General features: G+C 36.9%; 1 protein-coding gene across 1 annotated transcript in view; it reads left to right on the top strand.

Moving 5' to 3' along the window:
* Positions 1-1256: 1256 nt before the first annotated feature.
* Positions 1257-21758, top strand: part of KLHDC1 (kelch domain containing 1) — a 33052-nt gene continuing 12550 nt past the window's right edge. The window contains exons 1-8 of the mRNA XM_082858176.1: positions 1257-1322; positions 1802-1919; positions 2359-2477; positions 12116-12194; positions 13827-13910; positions 17746-17829; positions 18306-18364; positions 21524-21636. Of these exons, the coding sequence (XP_082714302.1) occupies positions 1806-1919; positions 2359-2477; positions 12116-12194; positions 13827-13910; positions 17746-17829; positions 18306-18364; positions 21524-21636 (652 nt within the window). The 5' untranslated portion in view covers positions 1257-1322; positions 1802-1805. The remainder of the gene's footprint in view (positions 1323-1801; positions 1920-2358; positions 2478-12115; positions 12195-13826; positions 13911-17745; positions 17830-18305; positions 18365-21523; positions 21637-21758) is intronic.

Below are 21758 nucleotides of genomic sequence, written 5' to 3'. Positions count from 1 at the left end.
TAATATGGTTTCCTCAGTCAGACATGAGTGGAAATTTCCTTGGAATTAATATGATGGTTTTCTGCTGTGTGTGTGTGAGAGAGAGAGAGAGTGTGCATGTGAGACAGAGAGTGTGTTTGAGAGAGAGAGAGAGAGACAGAGGCGTAGACAGACCTGGTAGCCAAGATAGTATTTTAAAAATTTAACTAACATAGCAATGAGGAAATTAGCTAACTCTGTTTAGCATGTTAATAATTTATGCATCATATGGTCTTAGAAATTCTTAAACTGACATCTTTTACAACTAGCTATTTTTGAGTTATTTTATAGATTCTAAGTAATCATGATAGATTTATGTAAGGATTTGTTTTAAACCCTAAGTTTTAAAACTTAACATAAAGAAAATTATTATTCTAATTTTTCTTTTCATCATAAATATCAGAATGTACTATTCTGTTTATGTTATCAGCTTCTTTAGAGATTATTCAGATTCTGAGTTGTCATTTTGACTAGCTAAATTTATCTTGATCCTTAGATTCTATATTGAATGAATATCTAACACTATGCTTGCACATAGTAGGCACTCAAAAAATATGTTTAGTGAATCAAGGTATGTGATACAGTGCTCTTAATTATACTTTAAGTTTCCTTTCTTAACTCCTTCCCTTCACCCAAAGTATATTGCCCTTTTTTGATACTCCTTTTCTTCCTGGCTTCACATTCTTCAGTATTCTGCTGTAGTGTTATTGTTTTGCTATTTTCTCTTACTTGAAATTCCTTGTAAGGTTTAACTACCCTGAGTCTTTTCTTGAGACTCACGTACTTGCTATTTTGTATTCTAACCCTTATTGTTTGCCCACTTTCTCTTAGAAAATGTCTCTCTTCCCCTTCTCTCTCTTTTTTTTTTTTTTGCGGTACGCGGGCCTCTCACTGTTGTGGCCTCTCCCGTTGCGGAGCACAGGCTCTGGACGCGCAGGCTCAGTGGCTATGGCTCACGGGCCCAGCCGCTCCGCGGCATGTGGGACCTTCCCGGACCGGGGCACGAACCCGTGTCCCCTGCATCGGCAGGCGGACTCTCAACCACTGCGCCACCAGGGAAGCCCCTCCCCTTCTCTTTTGATCTATCTTTATTTCTGTTGAAAAAGTCATCTTTGAGGCTGTTTATGGTTTTGTGTTTTGTACTATTTCCATTGCAGTTTTCCCATCCTGAGGAACTATTTAGCTGTTACTTTGTAATTAATAAACATAATTTTATGTATTCTGTGTTTTTAGTCTATTGAAGACAATGAAGTATATTTGCCTAATGATGAGATTTGGACCTATGAGATTGATAGTGGGTTGTGGTAAGTAACTTTAAATTGCAGAATGTCCAGTCTTAATATCTGTTATAACTGCTGTCATAGCCCACAGGGAGTCTGAGACCGTACTTAGAACGTGCTGCAACATTATATTGTCTCCCTTTCCTTTTCTTTCAATGCTTTATTCTCTCTGGCTGTTTCTTTCCCCAACTTGCTTCCTCTCTCCATTCTTTGTCCTCTACTATTCCTCTCAAGACTAAGGCTGTTTCTGAAGACTTTGCTTTGTTCTACTAACTAATTCCCAATTCTGGTGACATGTGAAGATTTTGTAACTTTTTTTTCCCCAGTAGGTTGAAAAATCTTTACCATGGATCTTCTTACAGGTTTTACAGTATTGGCTACCATTACATCTTAATTGTAATTGTCAGTGACAGTTTTCATTGAAAAAGTACTCATGGAATTCAAAGGGAATTTTAATTTGCTTTTCTGGAAAGTTATGGAATTACACGTTATTCTTGCTGCAGGACGATGCACCTCATGGAAGGAGAACTCCCTACCTCCATGTCAGGAAGTTGCGGTGCTTGCCTTAATGGAAAGCTATACGTTTTTGGAGGATATGATGACAAAGGATACAGCAATCGAGTAATTTCTTTTTTCAATTCAGGAGCGCAGAAAAATGTAATGTTTAATGTGTCACTTCATCTCACAAGTTTACGAATGTATTTTACAAAGAAGACATATGTAGAAAAGCTTGAGCTTATGATGATAAGGTTTTAAAGACAGGGTGAAAATGCAGCATCGTGCCCCTCTCTTCTGCCATGTCTTTCTGCTTCAGAATTAACTACGTACTTAGTTGATATTCATAGGGCAAGAGCATGATGGGAAAAGATCCATTTCAGTATTTTTCATATTATCATTTTTGCTTCTAAAACATAGTCCCATTTTCATTAATTCTACAATTCAAATTTTTACCTTTTAAAAATCAGAAAGTAATATTATTAATTTTGGATCACATATCCCTGTGACATATGTTTAATTTTCCAATGTCCTGTCTGCTAATGGTGTTCTCCTCTTTTAAAAGCTTTATTTTGTTAATTTGCGAACAAGAGATGGAACCTATGTTTGGGAAAAAATCACCAACTTTGAAGGTCAACCACCCACACCACGTGATAAACTTTCCTGCTGGGTATATAAAGACAGGTAATGCAGCAAGGCCATCTCATTAACTGCACTCAAGTAAGGATTACAGCTTGTGACCAAAATAGAGAAGACTTGAAAGTCTGAAATTTTTTTCAAGATAGTTACAAACTTGTTTTGACACTGATGTTAAAGGCAGTTTTGAACCCTGGATAAGAGCCAGGTCATAAGAGTAAACATGGTGGAAGCAGCTATTTGGTTTTTAAAAATTCGTTACTTTTTAAATTTTCTGAATCGTTAATACAGTTACATGGTTCAAAAACCAAAACCATATTTAAAAGGATACAATGAAAAGTCTGGCTCCCACTCCTGTCCCCATCCATCCTGTTCCCACCCTCCACATGCACAATTAGCTACTTTTATTAATATCTTTTGTATTTTTATAGCAGTGGTTCTCAAACTTGTCTGCCATAGAAATAATCTGGGGATCTTTTAAAAGCTCTGAAGCCCAGATGATACCCCAGAACTAATCAAATTACAATCACTGGGGGTATGATTTTTTTAAGCTCCTCAGGTGATTCCAAGTGCAGGCAAGTTTGGGAACAACTGCGATCCCTGTGACTTTATGCAGATAGAAACAAATACATAGGTACTTGCTCTTCTCTTCCTCCTCCTTACACAAATATCGGTGTACTCCGTACACTATTCTGCACCCTGCTGCTTCCTTTTTTTTTTGAGGGGGCCATGCCACACGGAATGTGGGAATTGTAGTTCCCCGACCAGGGATCTAACCCACACGCCCTGCATTGGAAGTGCGGTGTCTTAACCACTGGACTTCTTTTAGTCAACAGTATACCATGGGGAACTTTTATCTTTCTGTATCTCTAGTTAGAAAGCTTGATTTTGTTTTTGTTTTTACAGCTGCATAGTATTCTCCTGTGTGGATATACCAAGTTTATTTAACCTTTCCCATATAGATGGCACAACACTTAGATTAAATGAATATCTTTGTGTATATATACATATGATTGCAGATCTATTTGTTGGATAAAATTCCAGAATTTGATTTCTGGTCAAAGGGTAATACATTTGTAATTGTGATAAATGTTTATTTTGCTAGGGTTGCTGTAACAGAGTTCTATAAACTGAATAAACAACAGAAATGTATTGTCTCATAGTTCTGGAGGCTAGAAGTCTGAGATCAAGGTGTCAGCAGGGTTGGTTCATTCTCTTGGTTTTGAGAAAGAATCTGGTTTATGCCTGTCCCCAGCTTCTGGTGATTTGTTGGCAACCTTTGGTGTGTTGAAGCAACACTCTGATCTCTGCCTTCATAGTCACATAGCATTCTCTCTGTGTGCTTGTCTGTCTCCAAATTTTCCCTTTTTGTAAGAATACCAGTCATATTGGATTAGGACCTACCCTCATGACTTCATTTTAACTTGATTGCCTCTATAAGGACCCTGTCTCTAAATAAGGTCACATTCTTTTTTAATTATTCTTATGTTTTTATTTCTAGAAAATATAATTGTTTTGCCTTCTTAATTGCAGTAATTCCTACTCTGCTTTATTCAATATTCAGTTTATTTTAAAAAATCTCTTTAAACTGCAGGGGGCACTTATAATAATTAAGATGGAGGGTGTTAAGTTTTAAAAGACAATCAGTTTAAATAATACACATTTATATTTTGAATACAAAAGGCAGACATTAAAATTTGACAAAATATTTTATAATTCTCAAAAAGCATATCAGAATTCCACAGGGTAAGAAATAAGATTATCTTGGTCATGAAAAGGTACATAGATCAAAATACTCTCTAGAATATGAGAATTTGGAAAGGAAAATCTTAAACCTTTGAATTGTGGATTAATCAGATTTAAATAGAAACCAACTGTGATTATGCTGTTGTTGATTTCTCTGACCCTACAAATTGATAACCATTAGTACTCTGCTTTGAGTAGCCAATAATGTCACATTCTAAATACAGGGGATTAGGACTTCTATATATGAATTTTGTGGGGGACACAATTCAATCCATAACACTGGATTTTGCCAGCTTTTTCTCCAATAAAGTTGTGCTGTTTTGTGTTGTCAGTAATGGAGTGCCTCTTTGTCCACAGCCTTGCCAAGAATTTGCAGGCAAACTTAGATGTTTTGGGCCAAATTGATAGGTGAGATGTGATGCCTCAGTCTTATTTTAATTTTCATATGTTTAAGGGCAATTTTTATTTCTTTTTCTCTGAACTGAAAAATAAATCCTTTGCTAATTATTTTTTATTTGATTGTTGGCATTTATAATCTTGACTTCTAGGAGTTATTTATTTATAAAGAGATTAGTGTTTGACTATGACATATGAAAATATTTTTTCCAGGTTGTCATTTATCTTTTGACTTTGCATAAAGTGTGTTTTGCATGTATTAAACAGCTTCTTAAAGCTGTTATTTAGGTAAATTTATCAATAATTTCTTTTCTGGCTTCTTGACTTTGAGTCAATGCAAAGGTTTTTTTCTACTCCAAGATTATAAACTAATTCTCACATATTTTCCTCTAGTACTTTTGTTATTTCTAAAAACATGGGAGGGATTCCCTGGAGGTCCAGTGGTTAGGACTCCACACTTTCACTGCTGAGGGCATGGGTTTGATCCCTGGTCGGGGAACTAAGATCCTGCAACCGTGTGGCACAGCCAAAAAAAAAGAACCAGTAAAAACCTGTGAATGGTATGAGATATGAATCCAAGTTTATCTTTTATTATTTAGTTTTTAAATTTTATAACTGGTGGTTTGTACCTCTTCATCCCTTCACTATTTCACCCATCCCCCACCCTTCCCCTCTAGCAACCACTAGTTCGTTCTCTGTATCTGTTTTTTCATATTTGTTCTTTGTTTTGATTTTTACATTCTACACATAAGTGAAAACATGCAGTATTTGTTTTTCTCTGATTTATTTCACTTAGCATAATATCCTCTGAGTCCATCCATGTTATCACAAATGGCAAAATTTCATTCCTTTTTATGGCTGAGTAATATTTCTTTGTGTGTGTGTGTGTGTGTGTGTTTGTGTGTGTGTGTGTGTGTGTACATACATACACACCACATCTTCTTTATCCATTCATCTGTTGATGGACACAGGTTGCTTCCATATCTTGGCTATTGTAAATAATGCTGCAGTGAACATTGGGTGTATATATCTTTTTGAATAAGTGTTTTCATTTTATTTGGTTAAATAGGAGTGGCATTGCTGGATAGTCTGGTAGTTCTATTTTAATTTTTTGAGGAACCTCCATACTGTTTTCTATAGTGATTGTATCAATTTACATTCCCACCAACAATGCATGAAGGTTTCCTTTTCTCCACATCTGTGCCAACACATGTTATTTCTTGTCCTTTTGATAATAGCCATTCTGACAGGTATAAGGTGACATCTCATTGTGGTTTGGGTTTGCATTTCCCTGACAATTAGTGATACTGAGCATCTTTTCATGTGCCTGTTGGACATCTGTATGTGTTCTTTGGAAAAATGGCTATTTAGGTCTTTTCCCCATTTTTTAACTGGGTTGTTTTTTTTTTTAACTGATGCTGAGTTGTTTGAGTTCTTTATATATTTTATATTTTAGCCCCTAGTGGACATATCATTTGCAAATATCTTCTCCCATTCAGTAGGTTGCCTTTTTGTTTTATTGATGGTTTCTTTTGCTGTGCAAAAGCTTTTTAGTTTGTTGTGGTCCCATTTGCTTATTTTTGCTTTTGTTGCCCTTGCCAGAGGAGACAGATCCAAAAAAATATTGCTAAGGCTGATTTCAAAGAGTGTACTGCCTAAGTTTTCTTCTAAGGGTTTTGTAGTATCAAGTCTTATGCTTAAGTCTTTAATGCATTTTGAGTTTATTTTTGTATATAGTATGAGAAAATGGTCTACTTTCATTCTTTTATAAGTAGCTGTAAGTTTTCCCAACATCACTTATTGAAGAGACTGTCTTTTCTCTGTTGTATATTCTTATATTGTAGATTAACCGAGCATACGTGCGTGGGTTTACTTCTGGGCTCTCTTCTGTTTCATTGATCTATGTGTCTATTTTTGTACCAGTACCTTACTGTTTTTATTACTGTAGCTTTGTAGTATAGTTTGAAACCAGGGACCATGATACATTTAGCTTTGTTCTTCTTTCTCAAGATTATTTTGGCTATTTGGAGTCTTTTGTGGTTCCATAAAAATTTTAGGATTATTTGTTCTAGCTCTGTGAAAAAAATGCCATCAGTATTTTGATAAGGATTGCATTGAATCTGTAGATTGCTTTGGGTAGTATGAACATTTTAACAATATTAATTCTTCCAATCCATGAACATGAAATATCTTTCCACTTATTCATGTCATCGTCAATATCTTTCATCAGTGCCTTATAGTTTTCAGAGTACAGGTCTTTCACCTTTTTGGTTAAATTTATTCCTAGGTATTTTATTCGTTTTGATGCAATTGTAAATGGAATTATTTTCTTGATTTCTGTCTCTGATAGTTCATTATTAGTGTATAGAAATGCAACTGATTTATGTCTATTAATTTTGTGTCCTGTAACTTTATTGAATTCATTTATTAGTTTTTATAGTTTTTTGGTGGACTCTTTAGAGTATGCTATATATACAATCATGTCATCTGCAAATAGTGACAGTTTTATTCCTTCCCTTCCAATTTGGATGCTTTTTATTTCTTTTTCTTCTCTGATTGCTGTGGCTAGGATTTCCAATATTATGTTAAGTAAAAAAGGAGGCATCCTTGTATTGTTCCTGATCTTAGAGGAAATGCTTTCAGCTTTTCACCATTGACTATGATGTTTGCTGTGTGTTTGTCAAAAATGGCCTTTACTGTTGATGTGTGTTCCTTCTCTACCCACTTTGTTGAGAATTTTTGTCATGAATTGATGTTGGATTTTGTCAAATGCTTTTTCTGTAGCTATTGAGTTGATTGCGTGATTTTTATCCTTCATTTTGTTAATGTGGTGTGTCATGTTGATTGATTTGTGGATACTGAACCATTCTTGCATTCCTGGGATAAATCCCACTTGATCATTGTTTATGATCCTTTTAACGTATTGTTGAATTCAGTTTGCTAGTGTTTTGTTGAAGATTTGTGTATCTATGTTCACCAGGGATATTAGCCTGTAAGTTTCTTTTTTTGTAGTATCTTTTTCTGATTTTGGTATCAAGGTAATGCTGGCCTTGTAGAATGGGTTTGGAAACTTTCTCTCCTCTTCAATTTTTTGGAATAGTTTGAGAAGGATAGGTGTTAAATCTTCTTTGAAGGTATGATAGAATTCATTTGTGAAGCTATCTGGTCCTGGACTTTTGTTTCTTGGGAGTATTTTTGATTACTGATCAATTTTATTGCTAGTAGTCAGTCTGTTCAGTTTTTCTATTTCTTCCTCATTCAGTCTTGGGAGATTGTATGTTTGTAGGAGTTTATCCAGTTCTAGGTTGTTCATTTTTTTGGCTTATAATTGTTCATAGTAATCTCTTATGATTTGTATTTCTGTGGTATTGGTTGTAACTTCTCTTTTATTTCTGATTTTATTTATTTGGGTCTTCTCTCTTTCTTTATTGATGAGTCTGACTAAAAATTTTTCAATTTTGTGTATCTTTACAAAGAACCAGCTCTTATTTTCATTGATCTTTTCTATTAGTTTTTTAAATCTCTATTTTATTTATTTCTTCTCTGATCTTTGTTATTTCTTTCCTTCTGCTGACTTTGGGCCTTGTTTGTTCTTCTTTTTCTAATTCTTTTAGGTGGATCATATGGTAATTCTATGGTCAACATTTTTTTTAAGTTAATTTAATTTATTTTTTATTTATTTATTTTTGGCTGTGTTGGGTCTTCATTGCTGCGTGCGGGCTTTCTCTAGTTGTGGCGAGTGGGGGCTACTCTTCGTTGTGGTGCACGGGGTTCTTGTGGTGGCTTCTCTTGTTGTGGAGCACAGGCTCTAGGCACGTGGGCTTCAGTAGTTGTGGCTCATGGGCTCTAAAGCGCAGGCTCAGTAGTTGTGGCGCATGGGCTTAGTTGCTCTGATGCATGTGGGATCTTCCTGGACCAGGGCTTGAGCCTGTGTCCCCGCATTGGCAGGTAGATTCTTAACCACTGCGCCACCAGGGAAGCCCCTACGTTCAACATTTTGAGGAGAACCAAACTGTTTTCCACAGTAACAATGCCATGTTATATTCCCACTATAAAGGTTCCAATTTTCTACATTCTCACCAACTCTTGCTATTTTCTTTTGTTTTTTGTTTGTTTGTTTTATAATTGCCATTGTAATGGGTGTGAAGTGATATCCATTGTGGGTTTTTTTTTTTTTTTTCCCACCACGAGGGAGTCCTTTAATAGAGACGGGCGGACAGGGGACACAGCTCGGCCCTGCACCTGCAGTGCGGCAGCTCCTCCCCCACCTGGCGTGGCCCCAGGGTGGACACGGGAGAGGTGTGGTTTTAAAAAACACAGCGAGACCAATTCTTCACTTTCACAGAGAAGGGGAACTTGGGGGAGCCGAGTCCGAGCCCCGCTTCCAGCAGGAGGGAGCTTGCTGCCCACCCCCCCACCCCCCCCCATCTGCACACGGCCAGGGCAGGAGCCCCCGGCTGCAGAGGCCCAGCCACCCTACATCTGTCAGCGTTTCTACGCTACGTACACTGTTGTGCTGTAGAGGCCCCACCCCCAGCGTCAGCCTGAAGCCTCAGGTGGGAGGAGGGACGCCCCCAGCCCCTGCCACCATTGTGGTTTTGATTTGTGTTTCCCCAGTGACTAATGATGTTGACCATCTTTTCCTGGGCTTGTTGGCCATTTGTATATCTTCTTTGGAGAAATATCTATTCTAGTCCTTTGCCCATTTTTTAAAAATTGGATTGTTTTATCTTTTTGTTATTGAGTTGTAGGAATTCTTTACATATTCTGGATAGTAAACCCTTATCAGATATATGCAGTTTTCTTGTTGTGTTTTTGTCTGGCTTCAGTTTCAGGATAATGCTGGCCTCATTGAATGAGTTAGGAAGTGTTCCCTCCTTCTCAGTATTTTTAAATGTTTGAGAAGGGTTGGTATTAATTCTTCTTGAAATATTTGATAGAATTCACCACTGAAGCCATCTGGTCCTGGGCTTTTCTTTGTTGGGAGGTTTTAGGATTACTGATTCAGTCTCTTTACTTATTATATGTTTATTCAGATTTTTTATTTCTTCATGAGCCCCTTTTGGAAGTGTGTGTCTTTCCAGGAATTTTTCTATTTCATCTAGTTTATACAGTCTGTTGGTATGCAGTTTTTTGGTATTCTCTTATGATACTTTTTATTTCTGTCTGTTATTTTTGGCTGTGTTGGGTCTTCGTTGCTGCATGCGGGCTTTCTCTAGTTGAAACTAGTCTCTAGTTTCAATGTCCCCTCTGTCACTCCTAATTTTAGTAATTTGAGTTTTCTCTACTTTTGTTTTAGTCAACCTAGCTAAAGGTTTGTCAATTTTGTTGATATTTTCAAAGACCCAACTTTTGGTTTTGTTGTTTCTCTCTATTGTTTTTCTATTCACCATTTTGCTTATTTCCCCTTTAATTTTTATTATTTCCTTCTGTTATCTCTGGGTTTAGTTTGCTTCTCTTTCTAGTTCCTTGATGTGTATGGTTATATTATTGATGCGAGATCTTTCTTTTTAAATTTGTGGGCATTTATAGCTATAAGATTCCCTCTGAGCACCACCTTCACAGTATTCCATAAGTTTTGTTTTATTCTGTTTGCATTTTCAGTCATTTCAAGGTAACTTCTAATTTCCCTTGTGATCTTTTTCACTCATTGGGTTGACAGATTTTTTTCTTTCTTTCAGCACTTTAATGACTTTATTACATTGCCTTTTGGCCTCCATTTTTCTGGTGAGAAATTCACTTATTTGTATTTATCCAGCTTGGAGTGTGCTGAGCTTCTGGGGTTGGTGGATATATATCTTTCATCAGTTTTAGGAAGTTCTTATTAATTAACAAATATTTCTTCTACCCATTTATTTGTCTCTTTTCCTTCTGGGACTCCTATTATATGCACATTAGATCATATGATATTGTTATACAGAGCTTGGGCTCCCTTCCCCGCCCCTGACTCTTTCATTCTCTTTGTTTTAATTTGGATACTTTTTTTTTTTTTTTTTTTACGGTACGCGGGCCTCTCACTGTTGTGGCCTCTCCCCTTGTGGAGCACAGGCTCAGCGGCCATGGCTCACGGGCCCAGCTGCTCCGCGGCACGTGGGATCTTCCCGGACCGGGGCACGAACCCGCGTTCCCTGCATCGGCAGGCGGACTCTCAACCACTGCGCCACCAGGGAAGCCCTGGATACTTTTTTTTACCAGTTGACTTATCTTCAAGTTCACTGATCTTTTCCATTTCTATGTCCAGTTTCCTGTTATGACTATGTAATGAATTTCTTTATTTCTGACATCTTATTTTCCAATTTTTTGCATTTTCATTTCACTCTTTTTCATGGTTCCATGTCTCTGCCAAAATTACCTAGTTCTTCCTGCACATTGTCCACCTTTTACAGACTGGTCTGTTACTATTTCTACCATAGTTATTTTAAAGGCCATGTCTAATAATTCTAATATCTGGGCCACCTTGGAGTCAGCTTATATTGACTCTTTCCTCTCCTGATCATGGGTCACTTTTTTTGCCTTTTCTTATACCTTGTAATTTCTTCATCATTTGACAGACATTCTGTATGAAAGAACAGTAAAGTTGGGAATAAACAATATTTCTTTCCAGAAAAGGACATGCCCTTTTTTTCCTTTTTCAGGTTGCTAGAGTGGGATTTAAGTCAGTCTAATCTATAGTTGATCTGTGTCTGGGCTTTGTCGCAGCTTTAGTTTGATTCAGTTTAACCACTGGCTTCAAATGTTCTCATGCAGGACCAAGACTTTCCTTTGCTACAGCCCCATGTTTGAGCACTAGAGATTGTCTAGAGATTTTGAACAGTGCTTCACAGCTGAGTACCTACTTCTCAGAACTGTGGGAGATCTCTCCTTGTTTCATAGCCTACTTGTGTTGCTAGGGAGTTCTCTTTGCTCTCCAATCCCACTTTATACTTTCTCTACCTTGAGAGATCTCTTTCAGCACTGCCCCTCCCCCCCTGGCCTTTTGAGGGCAGCCACCCTGTATGCTATAACGGCTTGGCATGCCTCTGAGGTGTTTCTGTCAGATCTCCTGCCCAGATCCCAAACTTTAGAGTTGATAGCTCAGATTGCCTCAAGGAGAGTTGCTCAGCTCTTCTCCGCTTCCAGCTGTTGGCGACTGACCCTGAGCCCTCCCTGAAGACTATGTGAAAAAGTTGTTCAGTAGGTTCAAGCTCCCTCTGTGGCTGAGTTTCTTAAGATTCTAATTTGCTATGCCAGCCTACATGTGACTGTTAAAATTTTGGGTGGCTTCTTTTACAAACCCAATCTGTGCTGGATTCTTTCTCCTCCTGCTGTTACATCAGGTATGAAAGCAGCCATGGGCCTCTTCTCTCCTACTGCGAGCTTATCACTTTCTGGAATTAGTTCATTTAGGTCTCTTTGCTCCCATAGCTCTTTGATTTTTTTTTTTAAACTATGGTTTTGTAGTTTATATGGCTTGTTTAGGTTGTGACGGAAATGATGTCTTCCAACTTTCTGTGAACAGACTGAAAGTAGAACTCCTAAAGTGTGTGCTTTGTTTTGTTTTTCAGATTAATATATTTTGGTGGCTATGGGTGTAGGAGACACAATGAACTCCAAGATTGTTTTGATGTTCATGATGCATCTTGGGTAAGAGAGTAATCCCTGTTTACATTTTCCTCTAAGTTAGTGTCACGTTACAGTCTTCAGAAATAATGAACGCAGTTTTTCTCATTTTAATTTGCTGTAATTGATATTATGAAAAAAATTGTATTTTCTCTCTTTTGAATTTGGATTCAGTTGCAGGAAGTTCTCTCACCTAATTATATCAGCCTTCATGGCTACTGGCAGAGTAATGTCTTTTCTGATGCCATTAATCACTTATAGCTGCTTCTGTTAGAAAGCTTTAGCACAACTTGGAAAAACTTTGTTCTTAGGTAACCGCAGTGGCTGTTGCTGACATACACCTCCTTTTAGGTACGTCCACCAGAACTATTCATAGCTCAGTCTGGCTTCTGTATGAGAGTGAGTAAGTTGGTAGTCATATTACTTTTTCCATTTATTCTTACTGGTTAGAGAATAAATTATTATTAAGGAAAGAACTCATGACTTATAAAAATGAAATCCTTTAAAAAATAACTTTAAAAACCATTGATCTCACCACCAAGATACACAGTAACTCTTCAGTTTTACCTTCTAGTAAAATGTATTATTATTATACATTACTAATGTAAAGGTATATGTACAGTTCATGTATATCTCTTTGTATATAGGTATTTAAAAATTCTCCATAGTCTTTATTTAGACTATGTGTGAAATTAATACATGCTAATTAATAAAACTGAATGGCTTTTAAGTGTTAAAAATGGTTTACATGGTTTTTGAGTTTTTAAAATGAAATATCTTTAAAGTTTTGCTACTTACAGTATTACTGATAAGTTTTAGTAATATAACTTCCCATTAAATATGTCTACTCATCAGTGAAATCTCTCATTTTTTTCTCCTCTAGTACAGTTAGGCTAATGATCATGTCCTAAAGTTTATGGTGTACAGGTAGCTTTTTTCATTTAGATTCTAAACTAAGTAAATTATGTAGTTTATTTGGCTTGTTTGACAAGTCCTGACAAAAATGAATGATATATTCCTGACATATAACATAAAACTGGTACAGAGGTAAGCTAGAATAGTGGTAGAGGATTTCAGCAATGCAGAAGATGCTAAATACAGTCTAACTGCTAAATCTTTGCCTTGCCAATAGTTTCGTCTTCCTAGAAGACAAGAAAGTGAGCATAAGTTTGATGCATAAGAACAAGGTGCTTGGTTAAGTAGAATTGATTGGAATTTTTTGGAAAAAGGAATCATTGTTCCCTAAAGTTTCTAACAGCAATGATTAGGAATTCTGAACCTGTACTTTAGGAAAAGAGATTTCCAAATGTAAATATCATTCTGTTCTCCACAATTTTAAAAGAGATATTCCTTTGAGAGAAGTGGAAGATTGTCAACAAGCAAAGTTATGACTCATGCAAGCAATACTACGAGAAGGAAAGTTGCCAGGTGATGCTGCTATGGCGTAGGGACCACACTTTGTGAGCCACTGGTATATGCATTAGCTTTACGACAGTGGTTACACTGGTGTATGCGTTAGCTTTATGACTATGGTCACACTTAACTCTATTTCTGTAAAAGTGCCTATTATTTCACCAGTAAATATGCAGTGAAACTATAATACTAATCTAAAAATTATAAAAGCTTTTAAAAATATTTTTAAAATCTCTTTTTTAGGAAGAGCAGATATTCTGGGGATGGCATAATGATGTTCACATATTTGACACAAGGACACAGAGTTGGCTTCAACCAGAAATTAAAGTAAGTATTGTAAAAAGTCGCCTTTATGTTTGTATACTCATTAATACTTTTAAAATCTATTTCTTTTACTGAGTTATTGGATTTCAGTAATTGAGTTTGTTATCATATACAAAGGGGTTCTCTTATGAGAACTGTTATTAGTACTTTTTTTAATCACATATTTTTCTCCAGGCTAAACTAAAGTTTTCTAGAAAAATCTAAAGAGGTGCCATCATCATTCTTTACCCACACGTGTAATGCCCTGATTTAATGAAGTCTCTTTTAAAAAGTCCTTGTGTAACAAAGTCCATGATTTTAAAAAGCCCATGTTTCATAAACCCTCGAAATCTTAATACTCTTTCATCTGCTAGTGAGCAAACACAAATTCACATTAGTTTACGCCACTAAAAAATTCTCACATAGCTGGGAAGTATATTTTGAAGTGGCTCACACAGGGGAAGAGCTACAGGGACCAGGACCTTAGGAACTGGAGCCAGTTATCCAACACCATCACAATATTTGCATCTCTCTGTTGGCTTCCCTCTGCTTCTCTGTGTGCTAGCTTTATTCTGTCTACTGCAGACTGTCCAGCTCATTTAGAAGGGAATATGGCCCTGGCTACACCAGCAGATCTTTCTATTGGTTTTGTATTCTGTCAATGTCTATATCTTTGTCCTAGAAAAGGACTCTGGCTCTACTTAGGCATGTTCCTACTCTATATGAGTCCCTGCTGCCAAGGGGATGACTGGCCAGGTCTGAGTCTCAGGTCTGTCCCTAGGGGAGCAAGGTATTGTGATTGGTCAGCTCAACGGAACTGTGCAGAATAGAATGCTGAACAGGCAAAACCAAATTTCTGTCCACTAACATGCACATATGACTAAATTTCCTTGCAGTTCAGCTTCTGTAGATGGTAGTGAGGGAGGTTCTGTGCAAAATAGCAGGTGTTACAAGGTTTGACCCTTCTCAGCATCCTCTTTTTCCAAGCAGTGCTTTTCAGGTTTTCAGTGCTCTTCTGTTCTCTTCTAATTTTGGAACTGATCAACTATCAGTCGATCATATTTGTTGATTGAATTTTCCTGCAGTCAGCATTTTAATGTTAAGATTTATGTATTAATGAAATAAAAGCATCTTATCTCTGCTAAAATAATTTCGTATCAGCAAGCAGGTGGAGAGAAATATTATTGAGACTGGATCTACTGAAACTCATCCTGGATCTCTTTCAGGCCTCTTAACGCTCTGCTCCCTTAGAGAATAAGCAAGAGTCTGGAGCTACTGCAGGCATATTTTTAGAATGTACTCCTTGGGATAAGTGAACTGAGGTAGCTTCTAATTAGTTCTTTGGACTTCAGGTCTTTCTGTTGTGACTCCTTCTCTCTCTCCTTACCTTAATCCGTACCCCTTCCCCCCTTCTGCACCAACAGCCTAACGGGCACTGACATTCTTTCAGTTAGTGTTTAACAGTATTTTCACTGTGATTTCTCTGATTATTTCTTCAAATAAGTTCTTACATTGTTTATATTATATCTGAAGGTTTTTCTGATGTGGTTGCAGCTAGAATTTGTTCCCTTTATTTTTTAGAGACATTCTTAAATTAGTTAATTGTTCCTAAATATCTGCAGCAAAAGGAAAGGTAACATGGTAGAGTGTTAGAGTTATTGCTGTTGAAGTTGAAGAAACTGGTTGAAAAGAACTGTGTACTTTTAGATAAGCCATATAATGTCATCTGTTAAATGGAAAGTTGAAAGTGTTTTCCTACATGGGACCTATAACCCTATGAGAACAGTAGAATATAATAGTGGTCTTTGGGTTATTTTCAGTATTTCAAATGACCTAATAAGCACTGTGCATTATTTATGCAGTTAGCCACACAGGCTAATGCACCATTACTTTGTTTTTGTTTGGACTGGTATGAACTCAGTTTATTCAGAAGCTTTGGTTGGATATTAAATGTATTTCATAAATAAAAAAGGAGAAAGTCAATATTTATTTCATAATGAATGTGTATATAGTAGAAAAATTTTTCCAGAATTTCAGATCAGGGATGGGACAATAAAACTTTTGTTTTGTTGGAAGTATTGGGAACTGCAACACAAATGGTTCTTTCTCATTTATGGTTCTCTCTCATTTATTTAAGTGTTATATAGGTAATATCTGAATTATTTCTTACCATTTTGACCTCATAATTATTCAAGTAAAAAATTCTAGGAGGTTATGATATTGGATGTAGTGCTTAAATTTCCTGTGCCCACATTTGGTAGCCAATGAGCTGAAAATGTTGGGTTCTTTCAGAACTTGGAATTAAATACATACACAGAAGTACCCACCATGAACACATGGAAATTATGCAGAAAATTCTTCCTTCAAATCTTATTCATTAATCTACCCATTATACCCTCTCTTTTCCCACCAACCCCAAACTTCTCTGAAGAAAAGTTCTGCTATATTTATTCAAAGTAAAGTATAAAGAAGTATTATCAGTTAATGTGAAGAGTTTTAGTAAGAGCTAAACACTGGCTTAAGCCAAGAATGAAGTTCTTACTGTGGAATTTGAAGCATCAGGAGTTTTGGGGGGGCAGATTGATTTTTTTTTAAGTCTCTGAGATCATCACACAGTGTGCTGCTCACTCATATTAATATTAATTCTGTGTGTGTGTGTCTGTGTGTGTGTATGAGTGAGAGAGAGAGAGGGAGAGAAAAGAGAGAGGAAAAGGGAGGAAAAGAGGGGGTGGGATGGGCAAGAGAGAGAAAGAAAATGTTTTTAAATATTTATATATATATATATATATTTTTTTTTTTTCCGGTACGCGGGCCTCTCACTGTTGTGTCCTCTCCCGTTGTGGAGCACAGGCTCCGGAAGCGCAGGCTCAGTGGCCATGGCTCACGGGCCCAGCCGCTCCGCGGCATGTGGGATCTTCCCAGACCGGGGCACGAACCCGTGTCCCCTGCATCGGCAGGCGGACTCTCAACCACTGCGCCACCAGGGAAGCCCTAAATATTTATATTTTAAGCTAAAATTTATGTGAAAATTTTTTTCTTTTTTTTATACATTTATTTATTTATTTTGGCTGCGTTGGGTCTTCCTTGCTGTGTGCGGGTTTTCTCTAGTTGGGGCGAGCGGGGGCTACTCTTCGTTGCAGTGCACGGGCTCCTCACTGTGGTCTTCTCATTGCGGTGGCTTCTCTTGTTGCGGAGCACGGGCTCTAGGCGCCCGGGCTCAGTAGTTGTGGCGCATGGGCTTAGTTGCTCCATGGCATGTGGGATTTTCCCGGACCAGGGCTTGAACCCATGTCCCCTGCACTGGCAGGCAGATTCCCAACCACTGCACCACCAGGGAAGTCCCTATGTGAAATCTTATTTTGCCAAATAGTGTCAGGCATTTAAGAAAAACACTTTAAAAAGTAAAGATCAGGGACTTCCCTGGTGGTCCAGTGGTTAAGAATCTGCCTTCTAATGAAGGGCACGTGGGTTCAATCCCTGGTTTGCTGTGGGGCAGCTAAGCCCTCACACCACAACTACTGAGCCTGCATGCCTCAACTAGAGAGCCCGTGTGCCACAATAAAAGATACTACATGCTGCAAATAAGACCCAACACAGCCAAAAAAAAAAAAAAAAAAAAAAAAATCAGTCAATATTGTAAAAAAAAGTAAAAATCAGGGTGAATAAATGTAATTCCTTAAGAGTAGTATTTGTCTATAATTATTACTATTGAGAACGAACTTTTGCATTAAGGTTTTGAATTAAGTTACATAGGTAATGGTAACTTAGCAGTCAAGTATTTCTCATACTGAGCATAGGAATGTGACTTCATTATAGATGTTTCAAGCCTTTGCTCTCCATTTTCTGATCTCGCTTGCAGGGTGGTGTTCCACCGCAGCCACGAGCCGCGCATACGTGTGCAGTTCTCGGAAATAAGGGCTATATCTTTGGCGGACGAGTTTTGGTTAGTGTTTTTTATGAAAATGGTCTTTAATCTTTGATGCTTCTTACAAAAATTGATCCTTTGATTTTGTGGAATAGCTGAACATTCAGATAGTCTAGAGATTAAAATGTCATTCAATAATAACTTTTTAAAATCTTCTATTCCCTAAACGGACCATACATGAGTAATCACAGGTGATTATAAATCATATTTTAATGGGGGAGAATCCTTCACTTCAGTGATTTATCAGAAAAGTTTAATTTCTTATTATCTAAATCTTGTTAGTTTAAACTCATTTTTTCCCTTCCCCCTTTACACATTAATTTGGTAGCTCTATGCTAATTTTATTAATGCTTAGTATTGTTTCCCAATATATAAACTTCTGATGTTAAGTAAAATAGAGTTAATCCATTTTTAATCTGAATTTATTTTAAAACCAAAATTTTAGCCCATGAAATATGTAAAACACTGACTAATTTCATGCACTTTTATTTTAGCAAACTAGGATGAATGATTTGCACTATCTAAACTTAGATACCTGGACCTGGTCTGGAAGGTAAGTTCGAAATTTAAGTATGTTTTAATCTGTAGGCATTTTTGTGTGTGGGGTGTGTGTGTGTGTGTGTGTGTGTGTGTGTGTGTGTCTGCCTGCACAGACGTGTGCACACATGCATGGTATAACCCAAACTTGGATCTGTAAAACTGAACTGATATTTTCTTCCCCTTCAGATTTTTTGCTTAAGCAAGGAATATATAGATTTCAATATAGAGTTCGTTCTTTAACTAGACTATATAAAACATGAGAACACTAGCAGTTGAAAATTGATTATGTAAAAGTACTGGTTTTATACTACATATTCTTGAGGACTGGTCAGTAGAACAAATGAAGTTTTAATGGGGTCATCACAGGTCAACAGATAACCGAGTGAGTCAAATTCTGATTTTATTGCTCATAATATATATTTAGCAATAGAATAAATATATTTAGGTATCAATTCAGCTGTTCACGTAATGATTTGGAATCAGACCTATATATTATGCCAAAGTATAAATACTATTAAAAATAAAACCTCAAAAGTGCTAGAAGAAAATATAGCAGATTATCTTTAAAATCTTGGCATGGAAAAAGCTTTTATAAAGATGATATAAACCCAAAATTCATAAATTAAAAGACTGATTGATAAGACCATTTAAGAATTAAATATTTCTGTGTAGAAATATATACCACAAAAAGTTAAAAAGCAAATTGGAAAATGCAGACAAAAAACAAACTAGAAGTAATATTTACAGTATTTCTAACCAAAAGGGCTAAGATTCATAAGAACTCAGAAAATCAGTAAGAAAAAGACAAACAGGCCAATAAAAGTGAACAAAGAACATGAAATGAGCAACTCATAGAAGAAATACAAATATGCAGAAATTATTTTTAAAAGATGTCCAGCTTCATAAATTCTTAAAGAAATTGAAATAAAAATAATAGTTTTCACTTACCGGATAAAAATAATTACAAATGATCAGTTTGTGCTAGGTTGTAACACAATTAGTGGGAGTTTAAATTGGTATAATTTTCTGGAAGGTAGTCTGGTAATATGTTTAAAATATAAAATGGAATTTCTACTTTGATCCAGAATTTCTCCTAAGACAAAAATTGGACAAGTGTTTATATGTGTGTGCATATATGTATGTGTGTGTGCACACACAACAAAGATGTTTATTGCAACATTATTTATAAAAGCAAAAACATGACATCAACCCTCATGTCCGTAAGTGGGGGTTGTTTAAATCATGGTGCATTTGCCCAATGAGCTGCCGTACTTCCATTACCAAAGGACAATATGCTTCATGGAAATATTCTGAAATATATTAGTTGAATGAAAAAAATTGAACAGAGTATATGATCCTATTTGTATATATATATATATATTTTTTAATGCGTTACGCGGGCCTCTCACTGTTGTGGCCTCTCCCGTTGTGGAGCACAGGCTCCGGACGCACAGGCTCAGCGGCCATGGCTCACGGGCCCAGCTGCTCCGCGGCATGTGGGATCTTCCCAGACCGGGGCACGAACCCGTGTCCCCTGCATCGGCAGGCGGACTCTCAACCACTGCGCCACCAGGGAAGCCCTTTTTTTTTTTTTTGTATATTTTTAATAAATGTCTTTATATGTGCATTAAAGTTAGGAAAGATATATACCAAATTATTAATGTTTCTTATTGCTGGAGGACAGGATTATAGGAGAACTGTCCCTTTTAAAAACTATTTTTGTGGTTGTTGAATGTGTTGTAACCCAAATGTTTTTTATAGTTAACAAAAACAGTAAAAATATTTCCATTTTGGAAAAAATAAATTACATCTTCTACCAACGGCCCATGTTATTCTGGAGCATTCCGGAATGTTGGAGAATGGTGTGACCTCACCTCCTAAATTAGTTAACGTTTTGTGCTTATGGTTTTGTTTTGTTTTGTTTGGCTGCACCACGTGGCATGTGGGATCTTAGTTCCCCGACCAGGGATCAAACCCATGCCCACTGCAGTGGAAGCATGGAGTCTTAACCACTAGATGGCCAGAGAAGTCCCTGTGCTTATGTTTTTATTTCTGTTTTTATTTTAAGAATATGACAGTATTTGTTTGAAATCTTTAGAGGTTTATCCTGGATCTGGAGTGGCTTGCATACTTTTATTGTGAAGTTAGAGTAGCATTTTCGGGAAATTTTACAATAAATAGACCAAAGTAAACAGCAACAGCAACAACAAAATCCCATAATATCCTTAAGGAAGTCAGCTGAAAATACAAAATTAAATGTGAAACAACAGTAAAAAATGACAGACATGAAAATATTTCTGTTAAAAACCTGAGGAAGTCTTACTGATTAACTAACAGTGAAGCCAAATCCAGCCTCTGACACAAAATTAAATCTCGGAGACAGAGTTTTGGGTGAAGTAATAAAGAATAGCTTTATTGCTTTGCTAGGCAAAGGGAGCCACAGCAAGCTAATGCCCTCAGAACTGTGTGTCCCAACCAGGGGGAGCCTGTGAGGAGTCTTACAGTCCAGGGGCAGGGTTGCTGATAAGGATCAGGGTACGTGCAGGGCCCACATTCTTTCAATCCAGAGGTCATCTGGCGTCAGGTGGTGATGGGCAAACGGTGACCTTCTCTGGAATGAAACATGCTTCATCATGTAGTTAACATCTTGCATTTGGTGGAGGTTTCAGTTCAGCAGAAGAGCTCAAAGATATTATGTGTATCCCTTGAGGCAGAACCAGGACCCTGCCCAAAAGCTGCACTATTGTTTCTTGACTGCTCCTCCCTTCTGTCTGCATCCTCTCCCTTCCCTGATTAGCAGCTGTTTGAACCTACCCTTTGGAACTCAGGGAAGGGGACACGGAAAGGCTCTTGTGCCCAGGAGCCCCACCGGGTCCACCTTGGTTTCAATAGGAATGATGCTCAGTATGCGTTGTGAATAACTAGGAATTGACTTTTTAATTTTCAGTCTGTGTTCTGGCCAAGTGGGATAGACATTAAATGGAAAGAAATTGTGTAAATTCTTCAAGAATTTAAGAATGTTTTAAAAATATTCTTGTAGGTAGGATTAGTAGAATCAAAATTTTTTATACTAGGGAGGGCAGTTTTTTCTTTTGAGATCTGAGATGATCAGAAAAATTTTGTTTTGACTAACACAGTACTTAGATTCTTCTATTTTTTTCCATCACCACAGGATTCCAATTAATGGAGAAAACCCCAAACATCGGTCATGGCATACTTTAACACCAATAGCTGATGATACGCTTTTCCTATTTGGTGGACTAAGTGCAGACAATATTCCATTAAGTAAGTTGATTAAAGTTTAACCTACAGTTAAAATTTTATTCTTTTTTTTACCTGATTGTATTTGATACTTAAGGTATTTTTACTTTTCTGATTTTCTGGTTTACCTTTATCCCCAACTATGT

This window comes from Leucopleurus acutus, assembly GCF_964270905.1.
Source record: "Leucopleurus acutus genome assembly, chromosome: 1".
NCBI classification, from domain to species: Eukaryota; Metazoa; Chordata; class Mammalia; order Artiodactyla; family Delphinidae; genus Leucopleurus; species Leucopleurus acutus.
This window is presented reverse-complemented; position numbering and strand designations above follow the sequence as displayed.